Source organism: Oxyura jamaicensis, chromosome 9, assembly GCF_011077185.1.
Source record: "Oxyura jamaicensis isolate SHBP4307 breed ruddy duck chromosome 9, BPBGC_Ojam_1.0, whole genome shotgun sequence".
Classification (NCBI taxonomy): domain Eukaryota; kingdom Metazoa; phylum Chordata; class Aves; order Anseriformes; family Anatidae; genus Oxyura; species Oxyura jamaicensis.
Window position 1 is genome coordinate 14,163,345 of NC_048901.1, and position 26,319 is coordinate 14,189,663.

The 26,319-nt window shown below is 51.5% G+C and overlaps 1 protein-coding gene across 4 annotated transcripts in view; it reads left to right on the forward strand.

Annotated features, from left to right (window-relative positions):
• The window catches only part of FGF12 (fibroblast growth factor 12), a 206,579-nt gene that overhangs the window by 108,766 nt on the left and 71,494 nt on the right, over positions 1–26,319 (forward strand). For 2 of the 4 annotated variants that reach the window (XM_035334482.1, XM_035334483.1), the window contains one exon: positions 22,446–22,556. In XM_035334482.1, the coding sequence (XP_035190373.1) occupies positions 22,446–22,556 (111 nt within the window). Of the gene's footprint in view, positions 1–1,225; positions 2,550–22,445; positions 22,557–26,319 lie in introns of those variants that run through there. The other 2 variants (XM_035334480.1, XM_035334481.1) reach the window with 2 other exon arrangements.

Consider the following 26,319-nt stretch of genomic DNA (forward strand, 5'->3'; position numbering starts at 1 on the left):
CTTTATTGATTGGGACAGTAAAATCTGCTCCAAAAAAAAACAATAATAATAAAAAAAAAATGGCAGCGGTTAAAAAGAGATCAACAGCCTGATGTTTAGATCTCCCAAACGGTTTTGAATTTCTTCCTCCCATGTTCTCTCCTGGAGAACCTGATTCCACCTCGTGTTGGCATGCACAGGATTAAGAGTGAAAATCAGGAATTAATGCTAGAGTTTGGCTAATCTTTGTGGTCACAATGGATGTTTTGGTTGCCTTTTTTCCTGATGCATTACAATAGTTCAGAGTTGACGTTCTTGCTGCCATGTAGTGACACAGATTATTTTGCTGAAGTTGGTAATTCCCAGGGGGAATTCTCCAGTTGGTTTAAAGTGCCCTCTTCAACCAGAATCGTGCTTCACCCCACGGCTTCTGGTCTGGGTGTGCACCTGGGGCAGGTGTTCTCTTCCCAGCTGAGATCCCCTCTCTTGCTCTGTGCTCCCCTAGGTGTCTTACAGCTCATCACCTTCTGCACACAGACATGCTAGCTGTTACTTGGACCTGAAATCTGGTGAGCCACCATCCTTGGGGCAGCAACAGCAGTTCCTGGCGTGGATGACCATGACTTCTGCACCTTCAGTTTAGTTCGGTGCAGCCCAGTGGCTGCAGACAGGGGTTGGGGCTGCCCCGAGCAGCGCACCGGCTGCTACAAAGCGGCGCTCTGCCTTGGGACCCCTGGCGGCAGAGGCAGCCCCGGGGAGTTGGGGACCGCTGCCGCTCGCTGCCTGCCCGGAGAACCGGGGAAAGCCGCGGAGCTGCTCGGGGCTGGGCTCTCGGGAGCCTTCGGCAGCGGCCGAGGAGATGCCGGGGGTGGCCGCACACGGCTGGCTGCTCGGGGGAAGCTCGGCGGGGGGCTCCCGGGGGCTGCCCGGCCGGAGGGGCAGGGGCGGCGCGGAGCTGCAGTCTGCTCGCTCTGCCTGCGAGCTTTTTTTTCTCATCCGAACCTCGATCACGTAGGATTGCGTAGAGGAGGAGGAGGAGGAGGAGGAGGAGGGCGAGCGGGAGCAGCTGCAATTCTCCCCCAGCACGCGGCCGGTATCAACCCCCCCCTACCCCGCCAGCCGCCGCGGGGCTGCGGAACTCCCCGCCGCTTTGGCAGCGGCCCCGCTCGGCGTGGGCGTCCGGGGGGGGCTTCCCCGGCCCCTCCTTCCCCTCTCTCCTCTCCTCCCCCCGGCTCCCCCCCCCCCCGTTATTCCTCGCTGCCGGACCGAAGGATGCAGGCGAGCGGCGGGCACGGCGCGGCTCTTCCTCGCCCCGCCGCCGTCGGGCGGCCCCGCGGAGCATCCTGAGCCCCGCGCGGAGCGGCAGCCGCACCCCCCGCCCTCCTCCTCTTCTTCCTCCTCCTCCTCCTCCTCGTCCTCGCATCGCTCCTCCTGCTGCTGCAGCCGGGCCCGGGGCCGCCCCGGTGCCGAGCGGCCGCAGCCCCCCGCCGGGCCGGACGATGCGGGGCGCTGGCGGCGGGGAGAGCCCCGCTGCCCGGACACAGGCGGCGAGCAGGGCCGGGGGAGCTGCGCCAGCCATGGCGGTGTGAGCCCGGGCCGCCGAGCTGCGGCGATGTGAGCCCGCACCTGCGAACCGGGACGCTTTTTTTTTTTTAATTTTATTGCATTGCCTTCTTTTTTATTATTATTTATTTCTTCGCCGGCCTGGTGCTTTTTTAATTTTTTTTTCTCCTTTGGGGCTGCTTTTCCTTCCCCTCTCCGCCAGCGGAGTTGGGGGGGGGGGGGGGGGGGAAGAAGAGGAAGAGGAGGAGTGCGAGCAGAAATGCAGCGCGGCTCGCCCTGAGCCCGGGAGCGGAGCCGCGGCCATGTGCGCGCCCGGGAGCCGCCGCGCTGGGGCCGGGGCCGGCCGCGGGCCGGGGGGGCTCTGACTCTTCCCCCCAACCCCTCGGATCCTCCGCGCCCCCCCCCGCTCCCCCGATTCGGCCCCAGCTGCCTCCGACGGACCTTTGCAAGCGGGGCGGCCGCCTCCCGGATTTACAAGGCGCGGGGGCGCTGCCTGCCCGCCCGCCCACCCGGGGGGGTTCGCCGCCGACCCTCCCGCAGCGGGCTTTGCGCTCTCCGGGGACAGCAACCCCATGGGCGGCGGGGTCCGGCGGCCGGCCATGGTTGTTAGCCCGGGCTCCCTGCTCCGCCTGGCCGGCTGAGCCCTCCCCGCTGCCGGGACTCGGGGCCGCAGCGCGTTAAGCGGGGCTCCCCCGGCCCCCTTTCCCCCCCGGGGGCGAGGGGCGCAGCGCGCCCGGCCAGCCCCGGCGGCGCCCCCCGGAGCGGAGAGGAGCTGCTTTGGCGAGGCGCGGGGGGCCCATGAGCGGCGATGGCAGCGGCTATCGCCAGCTCGTTGATCCGGCAGAAGCGGCAGGCGAGGGAGTCCAACAGCGACCGGGTGTCCGCCTCCAAGCGCCGCTCCAGCCCCAGCAAGGACGGGCGCTCCCTGTGCGAGAGGCACGTTCTGGGGGTCTTCAGCAAAGTGCGCTTCTGCAGCGGCAGGAAAAGGCCGGTGAGGAGGAGACCGGGTGAGTACAGAGGATCGGGGCCCTGGGGACCCGCTCCGAGGCGTGGGGCAGCCCCCGGAGCCGGCAGCTCCCGGGGTGGGGGCTCTCCCCCCCCTCCGGCTGGGGACAGGCTCGCTCCGCGCCCAACTTTCGCCGGGGTCCTGGCGCATCTCCTCCCCGAGCCCCTCCGAGCATCCCTCCGCCTCTGCTCCGACTGCGAGCGCCAGGGGTCCTCCGGCAAGACAGAGCCGGCGGCTGGGTCGGGGTGGCCTCACCCAGGACTGGATTTTTCCACCTCCCTGTAGGTGCGTTTTTTCAACAGCCTGCTCTTAATTTCTGCATAGTGACAAGGAAATCGATGAGCTGTGGATCAATTAGAATCGTGGCCATTTGATAACTAGATCCATCAAGTGCTACTTCTTGAGCGGAGTTGCATGGGGAATTTCATTAGCTCGGAAAGCTTTCCAGATGGCAGCTGCATGACTGTTGCACCTAATACTGAGCTTGCGAGGACCTAGAAATGCATTTTGGGGTTGTCTTCTCCTCCTTGCTTCCCTTTATCCTTCTGTACATGTGTGTGTGCGTGCTTAGTCGTGGCTCCTTGTGGAAAACTTCAGCCCCGGTGTACGTGTTGCTCACATTTCCCTGATGAAGTCCCACCACCACCCACAGTTTTGGTTCCGAGCGGTGCTCTGTGCTCTCAGGTGTCCTTGGTAGGCATGAGAACTCAGTACCTGGCAGGAGAAGGCCCTTCGTGGTTTCTCAGTGGGATTATTATTTACTTCTTCCTTTATTTTTCCACTGCTATAAACCACCACTAAGGTAAAGAAAAACAACACAGATTGATTTGAGAAGCTGCTAGGAACAGGTACTTTTCTCAGGTGTTTGTTAGTATCGTGGTTAAAAGGCTGTGATCCTTGTTTACTCATCTCTTACGATGTGCCATCAACTTGTGCAGTCCTTGCATGCTTCCCCTATACATTAATATTTTGTTGATTAATCCTTTCGTGAAGCCTCATTTCCACATCTGAAGTGTTTCAGTCACGACTGCAGCAAGGTGTCAGAGCTAGCTGATGGCTGCTCTTCTGCTCTGTGGATTGAGGTATTTGACCTGCAGAAAGCCTCTCGCTCACCGTGAAAGGTCACTTACTCTCACTGTTGTCAATAAAGAGGAAAGAAAATGACGGTGTTGCATTGCTGTCAGTATCCCTGGTGCACAGGCTGTGGGGCAGGGATTGCATTTAGCTAGCCAAGTGCTTCAAGACTTGCAATGGGCTAGGCTATGAAAACCAGACTCTTTTAGCAGTCTGTTTTAAAGCAATTACCAAAAGAGGCTATAAAATATCTGAAATATAGTGTGCCTTGACATATTCAAAGGGAAAGAAACGCGTTGCCTTTTTTTCCCTCATATTATGGTGAGTGGTAGCCTGCTGGGCCATCCTCCATATTAATTACCCTGTGAGTCCAGACCAAAAAATGGCTCTTGCCCAAAAAGTGTTGTCATTTTGTCTCAAGAATCACTCTTTGTAGGATCAAAAGTGGGACCTGGGAGTCTCGCTGATGAATTTTCTCATTCCTCTCCATCTCCATTTGCTATTGAGTGATGTCTCTCAGGCCAAGGACTGAGAGGGTGGGAAGTCCAGACCTGCTTCCTAGATACCAAGACGCTTTGTCACATCACAGTTTGAGTGACTTTTGCAGTGGGATGTAAGTGCTGAGTCTTTTTATGGGCCCTACCACAGTGCTCCCAGCTGCACGGGTCCAGTTCTGCTTCCCTTGGATTCACTGAAGACCTGCAAAGAATCGCTGAAATCTAAGAACTGCCTCGACTTGCATGGACTGTCTTGATAAGGAAGGTGTTTAGCAAGTTACACACCAGAGTGATTTAAAGAAGACTTTTTATTGACTCAGAAGAAGGATCAATGCTAGTCAGTGCTGTAAAAATAGAGCTGTTTGGTCTTCAGAGCTGTCAGTCCATCACTTGTAACCAGCACTGTATTCATTTGATAAAATTAAAAATGAAGATAAATTAATTGGTTTTAAAATGTCAGCTGGCCTTCAATAGGCTATCGACACTCCCTGCTTTAGTTCCTGCCATCAGCCTTTTAAGTTGAGGCTTGTTTCAGCGTTACACCCTGCTCCTGGACTCAGGTGTGTGGCTCAGGAGGCAGCGTGCCGCCGGGTTTGCTGCCGCTCGGATTGTTTATTCAGGGAGGGTTTTGTGCCGGATTACTTATTCATTGCAGAGCTGCTCTTGTGCATAGAAAATGACATGCAAATGAATAGAAACGGTTTTAAGGAATGTGCATGCATTGTGCAGTGACCCACAACCCCAGTGATTATGTGTACTTAATGATATGCTGGCTCAGTGCTTCCTAAGACAGTGAGAGGAACGTGAGAAACATCCGTGTTCACAAGGGCTAAAATCCCATTTGGAAGTGGTGCACTGCGAGGGGAGCTGCCGGTGCCTTCTTAAACGTGCCCTTGCTTTACAGCTGTAGGGAGTACCCGACCCAGTCCTTAGCTTTCAGAGTGACTTACGTCTGTGGTACCCAACGGGCTCTGCCAAACAGAGAGCATTCTCCCCGTTTTACAGGTGGTGAAACCAAGGCACGGGGCAGTTCCCTGACACAGAGACCTAATTCCCGATGCTCCTTCCAGCACGCCACGCTTTGGGCAACCCGCTGCTCATGAGATGGCAATGGTGGAGCCACAGCAACGTTCATCGCTGCAGAAATGGAGTGTGGTGGGGCTCGTGTCCCCTCTGCTCTTGGCTTTTGTAAAAGTAGTGCTGGGGGCTTACGTCGGTTAAATGTTTATGATGTGCAACTCAGTGCTGTAACTACAACACTCCGTAAGCATGGGTGCGAGCAGAGCTGGCACCCTGTGCTCAGCTTCACAGCTTGTGCAGAGTGAGGATGGAATTCTCCCGCTCCCGTACGGGGAGAACTCGCATCTGGGACAAGCTCAGGCTGGCTCGGTGGTGGGCATGAGTAATTGTGGGCTTTGGGAAGCTGTGGGGGAGCAGGTCCATGCAGGGGCGTCTTGTATAACCAAAGCTATCAGTGCCTAGGGAAAACAGACTGCACAAGTATCTCGTTCGTCGGTCGCAGTAAGCACCGTGCTGTAAAACCAGCACATGGTTCGTCTGCCTTTTCGACGGGCAAAGGCAGCTCTCCTGCGCGTGGTCTCCCTTTCTTATGTTCTTTCTCTCTTTTATGTGCTTGGCTCTAAGGCATGGCTTGTCACTTTGAGCCAGGCCAAACAAGGACACTGAGTCTGAGGGACTCCGCTGGAAATTTGGACGCTTCGGCTTAATCCCACTATTGTGAATTAATACAGGCTGCTGGCAGCAGTGGTGCAGGTGTCAAGCAAAATATGTGTGTGTTGAAGACCACCTGCACTGCTATATGTATAAAGTACATCTAGAAAAGATTAAAGTATGTATTTTGTTCAGACTGTGGTAACTTGATGGAGGGTTCAAAGGAAATCAGTGTATGGCATGGCTTTTTGGTGCAGGCTCAGGAGATGTAGAGATGCTCTTATGCAGAGAGTGACAGATCTGAGAGCTGAACGCAGAAGACAACACAAAGCAGCTTCTCAGCCAACAAATGGTTGAACAAAGAAGTTGCATCCTCTTTATGGCTGAATTAAAGCAGCCGGGCATGCTTCCTCCTCAGCTGATTTGTAGTTCTGCTGCTGGAAGCCCTGGGCTGGTGGGTCCAGCTTGCTCACAAAGCTGAGGCTGTTCCTTCATGGCTCATCTTCTGAGGCAGAGGGCACCTCTGAGGTCACCTTCTGAGCTGGGCTGGGCTTGTCCTCTCATCACGGCCTGGCTGCAGAGCAGCTTGCTGAGTTTGGGAGCCTTGCAGGAGAGGGAAGCAGGCTGGGGCAGCGAGCACAGCGTCTGTGATGGTGGGCGGCAGGTCTGTCCGAGCAGAGCCTGGTGAAGGGGTGCCCTTCCTCAGGGAGGGGACGTTTGAATTCACCTTTGGGTCAGGCAGCAGCAGCCATTGCAGAGCATCGTCCCTGTCTCTTCAGGCATCCTTTCTGTAGGAGGGTTTCCAGCTCAGAATGCAGAGCTTAGAGTCAAACAGGTTTTTTCCCCCAGGAAGAAGAACAACAACCTGTTTTTTTCTTTCCTTTTTTTTTTTTTTTTCTCTGTCTGATATATATTTTGTGTTCCTCGAGGAGAAGGATGCTTTTCCTTAAGGAGATGTAAAGGTTTCTTCCAAAGTGAAGGAAATGGCTCATACGTAGGGGAAAAAAAAGGCAAAAAAAGAAGCAGCAGTAACTTAAAACGTGTTTTCCCTTTGCGGCATTTCTCAGTTTGAATAATACATGGGGATTCGGAATTTAAAGTATATATATGTAGATCTTTTTGCAACAGTATAAGTAAAATATGAGAACAACTTTAGTTGAAGGGCACAGAAGGACCTTGTTCATTCAGAGATTCATTTAAAACATTTGATAAGTCTGTCATCTCTGTAAGCTGCTAAATTCCCCGAGTTAAATCCTGAAGCCCTTTCTGATTTCACGTATGGTGAAAATGATGATTGAAGCTCATGGCAAAAGCACTTTTTTAGTTCCCCATCAAATTTGTCCTAGTCCTTGCCTGCTTTTGTAGCCGTCCATCTCAGAAGAGCTGCTGTTCCTGGCAAACCTGTGGAATTTGGCCCCTCCGGTGTGCGAATTAACTCAGCAGGTAGCTGCTGCCTGTAGGGTGGTTCAGGATCCCAGCGCTGCTCTGTACAGCGTGTCTGGGTGTGCACCCAGCCGAGGGTGGCCCAGCACTTTCTTCTGCCTGATGCTCTACAGGATTTGGCACTGTCCCTTGTCTGCCTCTCCTGTCCTGCATCTGAGGAGTGGGGCAATGGAAGGGGCTGGAAATGCTGGCATCACCTTGCCCGCAGAGCCCTCGGCAGCACGAGCTGGATGAAGGTGTGTGCGCCAAGTGGCCGGCCACTTGGGGAAGGGGCACGGGCTGCAGGACACGTGCCCTCCTCGCTTGGGGCAGCCTGTCAGCCCGTGCCTGAAGGTCCTTCTGTGCCTCCCAGTGCTAACGAATGCCAAAATAATCGGGAGGGGGGAAAAAAGGCTCCCTCCTGATCGTGACAGCTCGGCAAAGAGGCTTCGTTTTCTCCAGCCGAGCCCTGGGGGTGGCACCGCACACATTCGTGACTCCCAAACGTGGGGACTGTCACGGCGTGCGTCTGCGCTCAGCTGCGGTGGGGAGCTTGGGGAGCACCCCCGGGCTCTGCGGCTCTGACATGGGGGAGGAAGAGGAGGCTGCGGGGTTATTCCAGAGCACGGAGAGCTGAGCTGCCAGCCCGCTTCGCAGCACGGGCGGCAGGGCAGTGTGTCACTCAGCGAGCCGCTCGGCGCTGCCTCTGCGCTGGGCGCCGCTGATGCCAAGACAATCTGTGGAAGCCATCCAAGCTGCTGGAGGGATGGGTATCTTTTCTCCCCTACGGCCTCGGGGGTAGCTGTGCTTGTGGGAGCGGTGAGAATGATTTGCCAGCAGAGGAGGTTCCCCATCAGAGCAATGCGAATGAGTGATTCCTCTGTCACCAGCCAAATGGAAAAGTCAGGGGGGAAAGAGGTCCATGAGCGATTATTTTTGCTCCCCATAGAATAAAAGATCCACATAAATCATTTTATCATTGACTGACCTATCTTGTTTTAGGGGAAAAAAAGGTTCAATTGCATTTGGAGAATTCTATATGTGGATTTTTCTTTAATTTTCAGGTATGCTTTTAAACAAAATGCTGTTACGAAATAAAAAAATGAAAGCTTGAGCTCCAAAAATATAAAATGAAGACAAGATTTTCTTCCTTCCTTCCTTCCTTCCTTCCTTCCTTGCTTGCTTTGCTGAATTCAGCATGAACTTAGAATAATTTTGGCAGACCAGATACTGCATATTTTAACAGATAAGAGATCTATTACAACAAAATTCAATAGCTTGACTCGGGCAGTGTGGAGCGCAGAGCAACCACGGGAGCTGAGCAGGCTGCAGGAATCTCACTCCTGTGAGAGACAAACGTGGTAATGAGCCTCACTGTGTTGAGGAGCAAGTGCAAACCCTCTTGGGCTTATCTGTTTTCCTTCTTTCCCCTCCCAAAACGTGCACACCAGGAGCTAGCAGATAACACGGTGGCCAGGTAGGCATTTGTTCCGTCCCTCTGGCATTTGTTCCATGAGACCTGTCCCTCTGACCAGCCACGTGCACACCGTTTCTGGGACTTCTCTACTGCACAGCTGAAGCCAAGCTGTGATTTATTATTAAAACCAAAGGAAGGGTTTTAAGCAAAACGTGTCAGGGGTTGACATCCCTTTCGTATTTGCAAACTGTGTGGCTTGGCAGAAGGTGACCAAGAGTACAGCAGAGAGCAGTTCAGGGCAGGCAGCTCCGGAGGGCTAACCCTAAATGCACAACCCGTGTTGCTGGCAGAAGGGCTGCACGTTTGCATTTCCTCCAGCTCTTGGTCAGCACCACTGCCGTGGCTGCGTTATCGTTGTACCTTACTCTTGGAAGTGTCCTGTGAGGTACCCTGCATCAAAATGATAGCTCTGTACTTGGGCTGCACGCGTTGCAGTCCGTCAGGAAGCTATCTTTATACTCTCCAGTTCAATACGGGTTTGTCTCTATTGCCTAGCTAACATGGAATTCTTTGTATTCATACATTATCCTTCGTGAGCATAAGGCAAACTGCTACATCTATTGCTTATCTTCTACTCTGTCCTGACACATAGCTGAATCCTGAAATAGCTCGGCCTTTCTGGAGGCTGGCTTCACTTTGCATCTGGGTTAAAAGCTGCACCGGAGCCCCAGACGTGCTTTGTGCGCCTCACCCAGAGAACAACACTAGCAGGGATCCCAGGAATAAATTATTTTTACATGGGCATTTGTGCTTTGACAGGAGCTGAGGTTTGGCGTGGCTTGGTGTCCCTGCAAGGAGATGCCTTAGGGGTCGTGCTGCTCCCAGGAGAGCTCAGAGCCTGGAGGATGTGGAGCTGTGCTGCAGCCCCTGGCTTGGGTCAGGGTGGCAGGCAGGAATTGCAGCTCCTCTCCCTTCCCAGCTGCACGTGCCTCTGCTGTGCCTGCAGCTGTTCATGGGAGGAAGGGGGGATTTTGCCCAGGTGATGCTTCCTTCAGAGGAGGCAGTAGTGTTCATGCAGGGAGCGCTTGGCTCCTTTGGTAGAAATCAGAAAGGGGAGACGTGAGGCGGCTGGTTGCTTCCAGCGGCAGGGGGCTGGATGTGAGGATGAAGATCCCGGGCTCGATACAGCCACCATGGTGGGTGCAGCATGGAGCTGCTCCCCCGTACCTCAGCACCATCCTGGGGCACTCCTTCCCCTCCTGCAGCGTGCTCCGTGTAGAGGATGTGTGACCAGTGAACAGCTACCTGCTGTGAGCAGGCAGAGTATCCACTGAGAGGCAACATCATTCTGTTACTTGCTCCTCTTTCCCAGCTGAAAGCTGATTGCGGTCAGGAGAAAGATGTATTTTTTTTAAATGTTCCTTTCTCAGAAAAAGAAAACTAGAAATATTTAAGCATTTTTGTTGGAAATGAGGGAAGAAAGGAGCCAAGCCTTGGGGTTAATGGAACATGCTCACTTAATTGATACTTATCTAGAACAGCACGGTTTGCTTTCCCCTCCCCTTGCTGGCTGCACAGATAGTTTCTTAGCAGTTGCCACCCATCCCGCCAGACCTGCCAAATAAATACATTCTCTTCATTCCCCAAAGCAAAACTGTTTGCAAAAGGTCAAGTTGTATGGGGCTGCTGCAAGCGAAGCCAGGCTGCCAAAAGCCAGTCCACGTCTTCTGGAAAATTGAAAACCAGGGAGAAATTAGCAAGAAGGCACAGCAGTGTTGGCTCCCCGGGGACCCGAGAGCCTACAGGAGATGCAAGAGTCGCACACATCGGGCCATCCACCCCGCCCCGGGCTGGCCCTTTCCCTGGCACGGCTCCTGTACCCAGATCTGGGTCTTAATTGCTGGCTGCAAGCACCTCGCGTCTCAGTTATCGATCTCCAGCCACTCGTGCATGCGTCCTCCGGGGACCGACATCATGCTCCAGTGGGGATTTCCTGTGACAGTGGCTAAAAGGGCTGGCAGAGCTCGCGGTACAGCTGCCGGTGCTCTGCTGGCTTCTCGTAGCTTGGCTGTCTGCTCTTCAGGATGGGATCTGCCTGCCGGCTGACACAGCATCGTTATTTACAACTCATAAACATTTATTTTGGCTTTTATTTCATTTCCTTCAGCGCCTTCTCCACGTCTTTAAACATTTCATCTGTTAGTTTTATTTCTTTGTTTTGACAAAAATTCATCTCTGCTTTCCATGAAATAAATCCTAGATTTTAGAACTAGAGCCTGCTGGCAGCTCCCGAGCGATGAGAAACCCCCAGCTGAAGTTCGGGATGCTCCCATGTGGCGAGAGGCTCCTGGGCAGCCGGAGAAGCAGGAGCTGCAGCCAGAGACCTGCTGGACACGCAGGGTTTTGTTTTTTGCTCTGTCTGCATTGTGTCATCCTGAGCGCATGCATCCCTGGGGAGACAGCTCCGTGCTTACAGCTCTCTCCCGAGCCAGCAGCAGGGTGAGTGGCGAACTTCCCTGTCTCGCTGGGACCCTTGGGGCTGCCCGACATGGGGAGCGAGGTGTCTGCAGCAAGGCACAAACCTCAGAGCACCACTCAGCGGCTCCCTGTTTAAAACAGAGCTTCAGATGGAGAGAAGCGGGTGCTGGCTTTCCAAAACCACAAGCGTTTTTGGTAGGTTGAAGGAATCTTCTGGCTCCACCGGTAAATTACAAGTGTTGTGCAGGTAAACAAAGCGTATTTCCACAAAGCAGAAGGAAGGAAAGAGGACTTGGAATTGCACGGCAGGCTTTGGCTGGTTTTAGCACTCTCTTGCTCTTTGAAGTGTAATCTTGTTTCAAGGCAGAGTGTCACAAGCAGCACATTTTCTGTATGCACATTTTGGTGTTGTGTAACATTTGCCGAAATTTAGTAACATCATAATTTTGGGTCAAAAAACGCTTGGAAACTGCTACAGGGAGCCTTAATCTGCATTAGTGCAGTAGAGCAAAAAAAAAAAAAAAAGAAAATCTCCAAACACAGCCCGACTGGTTCTAGCTTTGATTTTTCTGCATGCCAGGCTCATTACCTGTTAAATAAAGAAGTCTAACGCCTCTCATCCCTTTGGAGAAACGCTGAGGCAGCGCGGGAGGAGCAGTGCTCCGACAGGAGACGTTGATGCCTGCTGGTACTGCGTGCCTGCGCGGTGACACCGGGACCCTGAGCTGCCACCCAGTGACCACACAGGGCTCATCGACAGCACCTCAAGGGACTTCTTTCTGCTCAGCCCCTGTTCAGAGCATCTTCTGTCCGCTTTCTATTTTACTGAATTTGCTTTTCTGAGCTTGTGGAGCCGAGTGGAAGCGCGACGTAGGCGTTTCCATAGTGTGTTTTGGTTGCGTGAGGGGCTTCTTGGCATTTCTGCGGTATTTCAGGCCTGTCGGGTGGCTGGAGGAAGCGGAGAGCTTCGGCAGCTGAGAATAGCACAGATCACAGCGCCGTGGCAGGCGTGAACAGCAGGGATGGCTTCTGCTCAGCTTGGGCTAGGACTGTTAGCGATGGGGGCCTTGTGGGGGGCACTTCGCGGTGAGGGAGCAGGGGACCGTGCCGTGGAGCCCTCTGACAAACTTGGGGCACAGAAGTGTGATAATGCCACCGGACAAAGGGACCCTGAGTTTGGCTGGTCCAGCCATAGCCCTGCACTGAAACCAGGCGTACATCCCCCAGGCAGGTGTTCGTTTACCCTGTTTTTTAACCCATGGAGCAGATTCTAGGTCCTACCCTGGTAGCATTGGTAGAAAGATTTCCTGATACCAACGTAAATCTTCTTGGTAGGAAACCAGGAAGAAATCTGACAAATTCACAGCGAAGAAGTTTTGTGTTGCACATGGGAGTAAAGAAACCAAAACACAGCCTTTCTAACTACAAGCAGCAAAGTGCTGCCACAGAATTGCCCAGGATTTGTGACCCATCAAACATCTCCTTAGGACGAGGTCCCGCAGGGTCACGCAAGGCCCTGTAGGAGCCCCTTTCCCCCTCCATCCCCATTTGTAGGGTGAGAGGCTCTGCAACCATGGGGAGCGGGCAGAGCTGCTTTTCTCTTCCTCCCTCCTCCAGCTCCAGGCAGCAAAGCCCAGCAGCGTGCAGGCAGCAGCATCTCAGGCATCACCGTCTGAGCCTGCCTTCCCACCACGCTCTGGGGACAACATAGCTGGGGTGATGCCTAATTGCTAAATCTTACTTCAGCACAGGAGCATGGGTTTTGCTCCCGATGTTTCTTTCTTTGAGCTGCCTGGGAGCCAGCACAGGTGGGCGCAGGCTGGGGAGAAGCTGCCGTGGAGGGACTCACGCGTGGCTGCTTCGTGGGGTCACGTTTGTGCCCCCGTGAAATGCACTCACTGACTGTGGGCTCACACATAATGTTTATGCTATCCTCCGTTTCACTCTGGGTGAATATGCTGTAATTTTGGCTAATTACACAATATGTCAGGAATAATTGCAGGGTTTTCCTCCTAATAAGTAATATCTCTTGTGCTCTCTGCTGTCCATACTTATGAGCTTGCCTTAGCCTTTGGTGGCCAAGGCATCGACTGTGCTGGAAAATAACTGCTTAGGAGCTTTAGCTACAACTTCTGGTCCCTTAAAATTCTATTTTTTTTAATTCCTTACCTAAGAAGGCTCACCCTGCCTAAGTCCTGGAACAGCCCTGCATCTCTCCTTCACGCCTTCAGTTCCTATCAGGCGTTGGCTTTCTCCTCATCAGAGCAGGAGTCAATAAAGGTGTAGAAGATTGCACTTTAAAGGGAGATGTTTTGAAAGTTTGACTGCTGTTGAAACACACTGGATCAACAGCAACACAAACCATGTCCTGGGGGAGAGGAAAATAAACCCAGGAGTGCAGCTGTATGAAGAATTGATTTTTGAGCTCTGTAGTCAAATAGAAGAAGTTTGCGGGGAGGAGGGGATTCAGATCCAATGCAATATTTCATTCTTCTTAAAATGAAACTTTGGCTTTCATCTCCAACTCTTAAAATCTTATTTTTTTTTCATCGCGTTTCCAAAGAAAACATTGTCTCAAAAGAAAAAAATCAAAACGTTTACCCTTTTCAGATCTCTTTTTTCCCCGTTAATGAGATGGAGTTTGTGTATAGCTTCAGCTGCTCTTACTCGGAGTTTTTGAACAATTAAAGTATTCAGCTGAATAATTTCACCCAGAGGTAGACAGCAGCAAATCTGTGCCAAAATAACTGGTGGCAGCGAGGCCATCAGTCCTCCACCTCTTGTCATCACATTCCTTTCAGCTGTGGTGGGCTTTGGGGACGTTTCTGGGGCCCTTAGTGCTGGGGTGGCTGGGCCATCTATGCTTGTGTGCTTGGACTGCTCACGGGGGGTAGCTCATGTGTCCGGTACGCTAGTTTGGCATTTGCCTTCTAGGAGAACTGAACCAAGACCTGGGACCTCTTTTGCCTTGAGCCCTGGACCCGAGGTGGCTGTCACACGGGGTCAAGACCCATGGGAGCGAGTGAGCTGCGGGGTAGCTGCTGCCTCCATCTGGTGCCCAGGGGCTCCTAGGAAGAGGTGGGCTGGGAGAGGCGTGCAGCAGCGGCCCCGTGGCCGCACCCCTCATTTCCAGTGCTTTCTGTGACTCCTTCTGCCCCTTGCCTCGTGCTTGTATTAATATCCCTGATACAGAGCTGATGCCCTGGACATGGGAGGGCTCGCGTGAACAGCAGTGTGGTGCAAACACTCCCTTTCCACCTCCTCTGTGAGGGAGCAGTAGCTTTCTCTGGAGGCTCTCGGCTTTGTAGCCCGAAGCAGGCGTCGTGCAGGGCTTTGTATGTGTCTGCTCCTTGGTAGAGGGGTGCGGGCAGGCAGCTGTGCTCAGTGCCGGAGGGCTAATTACTATTCCTCCTTGCAGACATCAGCACAGGAAAGGAAATCGCTTCTCTGGATGCTCTTTTTGCTTACAAGGTGCCATTCTGCTCTAGTGACTCACTGACAGTGACAAGAGGTGATTGCTTTGATGGGTGCTGTCATCAACGTGAGCCCATCATCCTGCTGAGTGAGGGAAATGTCATTTTCGGAAGCCTGTCCTTCATCTGCAGAGGCCATCCCTGTCAGCGCAGCCTGTTATTTCATGTAATGCATCCTGGGAACACCGGTTGGCTCTCCGTAGTTATTAGCCCTGGGTGGAGATTTACACTTGAGATGAGTAAACACACGTGTGCCGTGCAGCCCTATTGTCCCCGAGTCATTTTCTTCTCAAAACAAATTCCCTGTAATTGGAGGGTGGCTCTAACCCTGTCATCACGGTGGACTGGAGCTAGGCATGGCCTTCATTCTGCGCCACCAGGAAAGGAGCAGCTGTCTGGTGCCCCCAGCGTCACCGTCCTTGGGAAAAAATGTCTTACCATCGGTCAGTCTCTGGTTACACCTCTCCATCCTCCTTGTGGGCTGGGTGAGGCACCCATGCATTAAGCCGAGTGGCTGTATCTAAACCTAAGCGATTTGGAGCAGCTTTGCAAGGTGGAGCTGGATGCCTCGCTTTGCTACGGAGCCTCCCGGTGCTGGGGCAGCCCCCTCGTTCTGCACTGCACACGCTCCTTTGCCCCCCGCCAGCCTGGAGCTCGGGGTGCTAGGGGCTGCACTGCCCAGTCCCTCCAGGCCCTGCTGGTGGTCGAGTTCATTCCTCTGCTCAGAACGATTTTACTGTGAATTTTGGCTATGGGTAAACATTTTATAGGGCTGGGAAATGTCCTCCTTGCCTCCGCCTGCATGCTTTTTCATACTCGCTGACTCCCGTGGGAGCCAAAAATGCTCAGCGCTTTGCGGCATCGTGCCCTGTTTGCAGAGAAAGGGTTTCCTACCTCCGCACCCGAGTGACACGGTTGGAGTGTCCTCCAGGAGCCCCGCGCGTGGCTCAGGAGGCTCCGACCTGCCTGGTGCACGGCTCGCTGCAGGTGCAGTCCCAGACACCGGTGCACAGCACCTGCTAAATGCTCCTGCTCCGCCGTGGTCGCAGCTCGTGTCGCGAGGCACCCCTGCTCTGCAAGGGCAGCAGCTCCCGGCGCAGCTGCCAGCACCGTTATTCCTCAGCTTCCCCGTTCGGGTGGGTTCGGTGAATCATCGTAGTGAGCTGAGCCATTAAACTTCCACCGACAGTGATGCGTTTAATTGGAGAAAACCACTTAGTTCATCTTAGCTCCCAGCACCCCAGAGAACCCAGCAGCTCCTGGGTGGGAAAAAAACCCAACACGTTTTTCTCCTGCAGCTTTTCATCTTCTTTCTCTCCCCGAGTTCTGTGCCGATGCCTGTCACCATAGTAATCTGCATGGAGCTCGCTGATGCGTTTTCGTGCCGAGTTCGTACGAGGCTTCATTAACACCGTGCTTCTGAAGGGGGATTTCGGTGCCCTTTCCTGTCAGCGTGCGTTTGCAGCATTTGGCTTATTAAGGATTCTGGAACCCGTCCTTTTTGGGGGGGGTGGGGGGGGGGAAGCTGCAGTCTCCGTGGTGGCACTTGCAATGCGGAGTTAATCTGAGGAAATTAGAAGCAGTTTGCATCCCGACCCGAACGCTGGTTTCGGTGCGGGTTTGAGCGCAGTCAGTGAGTCATAAATCAGCCTCCCATGATGACAGCCGCAGCCTGAAAGGAGGAAAATGGGAATCATGGAATGTGTAAATTCCAGCCTAAAATGCTTAATTGCAATAAACAAATGTTTAAGATACACTTAGGTGCAATACACTCCTGAGCTGCATTCCAGCCCCCCCGTTTACAGTCCCATCCTCAGCAGAACTGTTGCACAGGCACCAGGACAGTCAGCGGGACGCCAGCCGGGGCTCGGGTGGGCACAGGAGGGGCTCCCTCCTTCCCCAGGTTTGGGAGCCTGCCGCTGGAGCCTCAGCCAGCTTTGCTGTGCTGGGAGCAGGCAGGGGTCAGCGCCTGTCCTGCTGCAGAAAGAGAGCAAATTGGTGAGGCTCCTGTCAGAGTTACTTAGTAGGTGCCTTCCTTCTGCCTCGCTGTAGGTTGCTGGATGTGAAATGGCTGCTTGGTGTGAGCTAGAGGGGCATGACAGCTTGTTGTGCGGAGAACAGTAACCCAGGAGGTTCAGAGTTTAAGCCGTAGCCAACACAGAGGACCTCTGGCACTTCTGGAGTGAATTTAAAAGCAGTTCTGCACCAGCAGCCTCCAGTAGAGGCCTGCCTGCTAACCAGAGCATCGCTGCAAATTGCAGGAGTCCTCAGAGCCAGTGGCTCCGATCCCTGAGAGGTCACTAAGCCCTTCATCTTTTCAAGACGTTATTAAAGCCCTCTGAGATCCCTGCCATTAACTCCGAGTTGAGATTCAGGTGTCTCCTGTGAACGGGGTCTTGCTGAGTCCCCCAGGTTTCCTAGCTCAAAGCCTCGGATACACACAGCAGCGATGAGAGGGGTTCTGTGAGCTGCAAGACATGCAGCTGTGGCAGGCTGCCTGCCACAATGGAGTCTGGGCTGGAAACCAAAGCCGTGCCCTATTCCTTGGTCTCTCAAAGCTTGGGGACTGCATTGGATTGAGCCCCCCTGCAGCATGCAGTAGGGGAGTTCCATCTCGCTTGTGTGATTTCCATTTGCAGTTATGGGGGGAGCTCCGTGTTCACCTTACACAGCAGAAATTAAAGAAGAGTTCCTTAAAAAGAGGGTGATATTTTTGATTAAAAAAAAGCTTTTCTCCCGGTGACCCTGGCAGAGCTCTTACTTGCTTTGCTAGGGGACGTAGCAAGTACCTCTGGCAGTGGCTGCATTTTGGGGTGAGGGATGTGCCTGTTGGATAGCTGATTTCGGTACGATCCCCTGGCAAGTGCATGCCTGGAGAGCAAACAAGATCGGTGCGAGCACCATGCGCTCCTCACATCCCTTGGGAAGCCCCGGGGGATGCGAGCTGCCATACAGCACAGCGGCAGGAAGCACAGCAGCCCGTGATGGATGGAGGTGGCTTTAAGCCCCAGCAGCAGGACAGCTGAACCGCGTAACGCCAGCCTGGCATTACCGTCTAAGCAGTGACAAGGAGATTAGCAATCAGATCATGCCTTAGTTGCCCTCAGCTGTATCAGATGGGCCAGGAAGTTAAAAGCAAGGTATGCAAAGCTGGGAAGCTTGGCCTGGGGAAATGGGAACAAGTAGGGTGCTGGTCGGGGGGGGTGTAATGAGTTGGTTGTGGGGGGACTGGTTTAAGAAGGACCAGCAGCTGAGGGCTGTGTCTTTACCCAGTCTGACAGAAGCTGCAGACCAGGAACAGAGCCATGGCTTAGCTCTTGCTCTCTGGTACTCTCTTTGGTCTGCTCTGTGGCTCTGTCTGTCCCCGGAGATGTTTCTGGGGGACGATCTCCCACTGTGCCTCAGGGAGTGCCATGTTGGGGGGATCTGAGCGTGCTGCCTTGGGGTACGGAGTGGGTCTGCTGTGTGTTCTCTGCTGTGTGTTCTCTGCAGTGCCCCAGCCCTGGAGGGCTGCATATGAATGGCCAGAACAGGATCTTTAACGTGGGCATTTTAAAGCTTAATAGTATGCCTTATAAAATAAGGACAAAAACATCCCTTTATATATCCCGTGAGGATCCCAATAGCATGGGGCTGTGCGGCGAGCACATGCTGCACGGAAGTCTCTTGTGCTCAGTCTGTACTTTGAGATCAAGGCCGTCATAACTTTCTTCTTAAACCCATTCTGAAATATTTGGCTCTGTCTTTAGGGAGCCACTAAATTGCAGCTGAAGTCTTGTCCATGTTAGTTTAGTTCCATTTCTGTAGGGAAAGCTGCAGCAGAACAGACGAATGTACGGAGGAGCCTGAGTGGGAGGAATGGGTTTAGCTCAAGTGTGTTGTGCCATATTGCTCCTTTAAAAGCAAGGAGATCTGAGTTCCCACTGCTACGTGATGATGAGGTTAAAGAATGGATTTGAGTTTGATTCCTGATGAATTCTGTGAGTTACAGAAAGAAAGTGGTCAAGGGAGGGCTTGTGCTTGGCTGTGCTGCAATTTTTTCCTCCTTTTTTATGGTTTGTTTCTGTCTCCTGTTTATTATAGCCCGGGGCGGTATCACCAGGGGAATTTTAGACAGTGTCAGGGTTGTCTTCTCCCCCAGCGTTTATTGAAGCAGTGGGAATATTGCCTGTAAGGAAGGACTGCTCTCTGCTGTTTTTTGTTGCTGAAGGGTGGAAAGCTCTCAGCCTATTTAGTTGTCTTTCTGCCTTCTGCTGTGACTTACCAGGATGTCCCACCGTCCTGAAGTGACCAGGAGACCTGCTGTTTGTGGCATTAAAAAAAAAAAAAAGGGCAGTGTAGGAACCATGATTGCTGTAGCATAAGGTGCAGCAGTGCTGGCAGACTGATAAAATGTCATTCACTGTAGCTGGAAAGAGGTGATGCTAAAACATATGACAACAGTAGAGAGACTCCTAAAAGCCACCTGCTGAGTTTTGCCTCAGGGCTAGCAGGAAGAATCCTACCTTGTGATTACACACCCCTCTGCGAGTAATAACTCTGTGGTGAGCTGAGGGGAGAAAGAAGGGTGCATCCTTGTTCCGTGTTAAAAGCAAGCTTCACCTAAAGTTTTGTCTGTAGGCTTCCCAGGCACGGTGCTTACGGCACAAATAACAAGTCCCAGTGCCCCACTTCGTGCCCAGCTGTCAGGCAGGAGCTGCCCTGGGGGTGAAGCAGCCCCTCAGCTGCCACCAGCACAGCTGCTGCTGTTTGCGTTGGTCCCTTTGCAATTGATGGAGAAACACGGGCTGCTTCAGCACCCTGTGGAGCTGGGTGCCTGTGGGGTGGGGGATGCAAAGGGAGTCCTGGTCAGGTGCTGCCTGTGTTGGGGAGCAGCCTGTGCTAGGTGAGATGAATCCCGCATCGCCCAGACAACTCCTTCACCCTCCTGGGCTGTGCTCTGCATAGAGGGGGGAGCTCGGTGCTGGCTCTGCGCTGTTTCTGTATGTTCAGGAGGGTACCCAAAGGTGCAGCTTCTCACTGGTGCTTTTCCTCACCTGTAAGGAGAGACCCAAGGAAACGCAGACACCAGAGGAGGTGAGACCTGTATGTCTGACAAGTGCTTTCTGGCCCTTTGGTGTCTGGAAAAGGCTTTTGTTGGTGCTGTAGGGCTTCAGGAACAGGGATGCTCAGGCAGAGAAGGCTCTGTGCAGCTCAGAGACGGGAACACTGCTGCTGTCAGACCGCATTAGGGACGGGAAGAATGTGGTGGTTTTGTGCATGGCGTAGAGCTCCCTCTCGCTCCCCTTGAGCTTACTATGAGTTTGGGAGCGAGCCTCAAACTTCAGCAAAACCAGGTCAGGAAAAAAAGTGCATGCAAGATAAGATTTCTCTTCCAACCCATCTCTTGGCAGGCATTGACTGAGAAAAGCCCAGGATTATGAAGAAGGTGGTTGTTGAAGCTTGAGTCAGACCTTGGCTGAGTGCTTGTCAGACCTGTGATGAAAGAGGGATGCAGGGGCTTCACCCTGCGTCTTGCTGTGGTGACACTCAGCCTTCTGGTACAGCGGTGTTTTCATCTACAGCAGGGATGCAGTGGGGCCCCACGGGACCTCGGGTGCTGTTTTGATAAGCTCTAAGATGATAGGAAGCTACTAACGATGAGAAGGTCTGCTTTGTATTTTACTCAGTAGGCTACTTAGCCTAGGTGGGAGAGGTTTTTAACTTCTTGCAAAATGATTTGCATGATCAAAGTATAGCTTGGGCCCTGAAAGAAAAAGGCCTTCTGTCCTGTGTCTAAATTGTCTTCCCAACAAAGGAGGAAGGGTCAGGACTGGTTTTTATCCCTGCTCTCATCCTTGAGGGGCTTTAAGACAAGGTCTTTCCCCTTCCCCAGTACACAGAGAGCTTCAGGCTGCAGGAGTGTCTTTAAATCCGTCCTGCTGGGAGCTCTTCCATTTTGTGCAAAATGCTTACACATTAAAATTTAACCGGAGGCTGAGGCTCATTCGGGGACTTGAACACAGGTCTTACACCAGGGAATGCCCGTTAGCGCCCTTACTGTTGTGGTATCGGATAAAAGGGGGAAGGGGCCAGGCTCGAGGAGGGCAGTGCAGTTGTCTGTGCCTGAGGATGCAGCTTTGCATTTCCTTCCACTTTGACATCTTTGTTAGAAAAGCAAGTTAAATCACGCTCCTGCATCCAACAAAACAGGTCTTTCATTTTGGAGAGAACACAGCAAAGCAGTCTCAATTTGGCATATTTTGGCTCGATTGACATCATCTTTTGGTGGCCAGTGTGTGCTTACTGTCCTGGAGCTGGGAATTTTTCTGGGAAAAACCTTTTCTGCAGCCTACAACAGTTGGGCTGCGATGAAATCATTTGTTTAAGCCAGCAGAGAAACCAGCTGACACTGATTTATTCAGCGGCAAGCATACGCTGCTGTAGATGGGAAGTAGGACCTGGTTCTCCTCTGGCCGGTGGAGGGGTCTCTGGAGCTGAAACCCTTTGCACCTTCATCCTATCCACATCCACGGTCCCTGCCCGTGGCGGGGATTTGGGCAGTGGAGAGGTGCGGGGTGGGGGCTCCATCCTCGCACGGAGGCAGGACAGCTCGGTGTAAAAGCGCTCGAGATGGGGGCTCCTGATGGGAGCACTTAGCTCACAACGTGAGCGGGGTTACGTAACGACCATGGCTTATTAAACAGCCTCACGAGGGGCAGGAAGGACGGGAGGCTGACTTGGTTTTGGTTTGCTACGCTGGGTTTTCTTCCTCTCTGTTGAGCCAGCAGTAACGAGCTCCTGATTGCTTTTGGTGGGTGGTCACAGAGCAGTGACCTCCCACCGCACCAAGAAAATCTCTGTCATCCAGCCCGTGTGGCTGCCCCTCCGCGCGTAGCTGGTTGTTTGCCTTACGGAAGCAATGTCTTTGACAAATTGTAAGCCTCACATGGTAAAATTGAATTTATCCCGAGTTTTTGACCACTTAATTCGTGTTTGATCAGTGGGACAGCAGGGAGACTGCGGAGCTCTGTCAGGTGAAGTTATCTCGTAGCCAAATTTTCTGCTTTTTCCTCATGTTTCCCTTTTCTTCCTCAGCATGGCTATAAAACGTTGCCGGGGTGGTAGGGGAGCTCCTAGCCCATGGCTGCCTCCTGGTATATGGGGCTGGGAAAGGACCCTGCTAAAGACAAGGAGTGATTCTCACCCACCAGAGTGTATGGCACATGTTGGAAGGGAGGAACATACGGGATTTAAAACAGAGGCGTTTTCAGGTGCCCGTAAATGCTTCAGAGGTCGTTTTTGGAGGTGTCTTGCATCTGTTCCTTTTAGGAATTTTGCTCCCCGAATCCCACACAGTTGGGCTTGCACAGCCTGATTCAGCGCTCGGTTACTTTGGTTTTACACCACTGTAATACCAGCAGTTTAAATGGAGCTTCATCGACATAAGACTGGAACTAGGTAATAGTGGATCAAATATAGAAACCAAGGTAGTTGGCTTCACAGGCAGCATAAGAAATGAGCAAATTCTTTGCAACGTTGCTAACAAATTTTCTTTGAAATGAGTGGCATATTCTGAACAGTACGGTGTCTAAAGACTTGAATTTGGCAGGTAACTTCCAGTGAAGCGGTGTTGCATAAATCTGGTACTTTATGCTGCACCAACTATGCATTGCATTTTACCTCCTCATCTGATCTCCATTTTATTTCCCTGTATGTCTATATGAATATTTTACAACCACTCTTGAAAGGAATCACAGAAAGCTGTCTTATCTGCCAAGCACTTTTTTATTTACTCAGGGTTTAATGGGGACCACACAAATCGGGTCTCTTGCTACTTGCTGCATGTTTGGTATATCTAATAGTAATTACTATTTTCTTTGCAGAACCCCAGCTGAAAGGAATTGTGACAAGGTTATTCAGCCAGCAGGAATACTTCCTGCAGATGCACCCAGATGGTACAATTGATGGGACCAAGGACGAAAACAGCGACTACAGTAAGAAAAATTAGCCTGTTTTGCAACCCAATTACAATCAAATGCATCACCTAGTGGGTCTCGCTTGTGAAGCTTCATTTTTGAAAAGATCAAATTAGGAAGAAGCCAGCTGTTTTCTGCACATTTTTCCTATCTATACTTCTCCTTTAAATCTTGCCTGTATAATTTCATATGTTTCCTCTCCCATCTTGTTCCCTCCCGCCCCGATTCTGTAACTGCCATCTGGGTGGGGTGGAGAATAAAACCCATGATTTGAACTACTGCCAAAAGAGAAAGGAGATTATATTTATACACATGCCACGTGGGCAAAGGATATGGGGAATTCTCTTTCCAAGGAGAAGAGGAGATAATTGTTTTCACTATTTTATCCTGAAAAATTCAGCAAGCATCAGGAATTTCCAGGCTGGAGAAAACCAGCTGTTCACCCAAAGCCCGTGCTTTGAGGCTACTCTTAAGGCTGAGGGTATTGAATGACCTTTCCAAATGAGGTCTTCTTCCAAAACCCTATTCAGAGGGATTGGATTTGTGCCGGCCGTCAAAGGTTACCAAAGTGCAGCAGAGCCATGTAGGTTTAAAAGCGATGCTCATGTGCAGGAGCCATATTGATTTAAATGAACAAAAAACAATGTCTCTTTGGAAAATACATAGCTTTCTCCATACCAAAGCTCACTGAAAGGTTAAAAAAAAAAAGTGCAAGGTGTTTCCTACAGCATCTCTTCATTTCACAGGTGTTAGATGAATTCTTTTGAGAGGGCACCAGAGCTCAGGTCTTACGTGCCACAAATTGCATCAATAGATTAGGACTCAGGTCGTGAGTTGGTCTGAAGCTCTCTGTGCTACTGCTGAAGGGACATTACATCTAGCCTGCCCACTGTGGAAGGTGTCTTCCCAGTCGTTACGAGGGATGAACAAAAGTTAATGCTTATGGTAGAATTGATGGAAGCAAGCTTCTTGTACTTTGTGGAAGGAAGAACCTACTTAATCTGGGGACAAATCATGCTGCTCTATTTTACAGAAGCTCCTAGTTGGATTGAAGGCATTGCTCCTTCAGGAGGGCAGGCTCCTGGCTGCAGGTGAGGGTTGCCTGCAGTGATGCAGCCCATGTAGGAAGGCGTTGACATTGTCCTGTGAAGGTGCCCTGGGACAGGGGTGTAAGGTGGATGCAGCCCCATGTCTGTGGGGCTTGCCTCAGCCCCGTTGTCCTCATGGTGGGGACAATGCATGCAGTTGGGCTGTAGTCTGACTGGGGCCAGGGACCATGTGTGGAGCAGCACACATGAGGAGCTCTGAGAAAGCAGTGACTGAAATCGTGAGAGGCTGGCAAAGCCCTCGTGAACCAACCCAAAAGACTGCATTCCCCAGAAACCTGGCCGGAAGCATGCTGTGCCAGGTCTTAGTCCCACGGTTCACATGCTGGTGCTTAACAAACGAAGGCCACAAATTACAATCACAACCCTAACTCCTGTTGGAGCAGGAGAACCTGCAGCCAGCCCCCACGTACCCCCTGTGCACACACCTCTGTGAAGGACTGAGCGGGCTTCTTCCTTCAAGAAGTCTGGCCTTGTGCTTTTGTCAGGCAGGCACCAACACGTGATGAGCTCACTGGGCTTTAGCAGGTGAGTAATGACCCAGCGCTGGGTGGTATTAGCTGCTTTTTTAAAAGGAAGAAGACATAGGATGTTCTCAATCTGCAGAAAATCCCATTGGAGGCCTATTTGTCAACGACATGCGAAGAGCTGCTGGAGATGACAGGGATTCATTACCCTCATCTATCAGTGAGGACCGAACAACAAAGTAATGGGCTTAAATGGAAGCAGAGATGAATTTAGGTAAACAGCAGAGGGAAATAAAATGTAGGGACAGTTCTGCAATATTTCAGGCTGGCAGGGGAGCCAAGGGAAGCTGCTTCTGGCTGCACCTCAGTGGGTGCAGGAGGAACCTCCTGAGTCTGAGATTGGCACCAAATCACCCAAACAACTCTTATTTATGTCAAATGTCAGAGATCAGATCGGCGAGGTGCTGAGAACTTGGGAGCTACTTCCCCCGTCTCCTTAATTGGAAATAGATGGGCTGAAGGGCACTTGTAGAGCATCAATCCTCCTGGTGAGGTGGCAGCCCTGCCTTGGCAGCTTGGTGGGACAGGAGGCACTTAGCTGAAATGTGCCAAGCCAGTCACTCAAAGCCATGAGCTGTGCTGGAGAGTTTGGTGCGTATACAGGGGACTGAAGTCTTTGAGAGAAGATAGAGGACAAATGTTTCCCCATCCCCTGACCTTAGGGAATATTAGAAGAGAAAAAAATCCAACCTGATTATATGTGGCTCCTGAAAATGAAATAAAGAATGTGCTTTATTCAGTTTCATTTAACTTTTGATCACTTGCTCTCCTTTATAAATCTTCAGTTTAAGTCAATGTTTTATATTATGTGAAGCTTCCTGTTACAGCTTCAAAACAAAATCACATTTTTAACTTTGGAAGGACCAAAAAGGCACGCTATTTTTTTTCTTTCTTTTCCATTCCTCTATACTTATCATTTTTTGACCAGAAAAAAAAAAAAAAAAGTCAAAGCATACTCATCCAAGTAAACAGCTGCAGACTTCACTGATATTTTTTGTTTTAAAATATTTATCCAGAGGATTTCTGGCCAGCCATTCACAAATCTGTGCAGTATTTCTGTGGAAGGGCAAAACTCACCAAGAAGTAGCTAACTGGTATTTCCCTGTCCCTGGGGAGGGGTTGGTTAATTTACATCCGGTGTCAGAAGGACACTCTTGATAGCTACAACAGGGTCCTTGCCACCCTGCATGGCAATCCGTGTGTTCTCCCTTCAGAAGCCATCTTAACACAGGTAAATGCCCAGGGAGCACAGTTCCATACATCAGCTCTGCGTGCTGAATCCATGCCCTGACTATTCAAACTAGTGTTATGAAAGGAATCTTAATCTTCGTGGAATGCATTAGGTTGGTTTACTCTGGCAAAATAAACATTTAAAATGAGATGCGACATGTCCCTTAGATACATCTGATGAAATTAAAAGTTCTAATAAAAACCCAATTATTTATATAAGAGGAACTGCTATTATTTAAACAATTATAAAATGAATGGTCTATCTGGTGCCCATTCTGCGTATGTTCTTGAGAAGCTGATGACATTTATTTTCCACTTCTTGTCTCTTAAAGAAAAGAGGGGGGGGGGGGGACAGGAGCCAAGTTCTAATGGCATTTGAATGGGCATCCAGCCAGCTTCCCGCGAAACAGCTCTTGGGACATCTGTTCCTTCCACCATGTGGCTAAAGGCACGCCATCTTAATATAAGCATGAAGACAGCTTCTCTTCTTACTTGCATTGGGATATATGAAGAATTTTCTTTTAATCCAAGCAGTTTCAGGGGATTAAAGGCCCTTGTTGGGTATAAATTAGTTGAGCTTCTCTGACTGATTTATATCAGCTGAGCACATGGACCACATCTTCTATATGGTACTTCTTGCCCCGGTCTTCCGGTTCTGTAATAAGTTAGCTCGGATCCCTAGCCAAGTATGCTTCAGAGTTTAGAAATGTGATGCATCTGATAAATGGCCATAACATAACGATGAACAACGTAACTCATGGCTGCAGGGTTTAGAAATGGAGTATGGTAAAAGCAGGATCATCAACGAGCAGGACGAGGTAAAAGTCTAGGAACGGGTGGAGATGGGAAAGTGTAATGAAGGCAAATTGGCAGACATCACACATCTTAATTCTTCTGTCTTCTGCATGCAAAACAAAA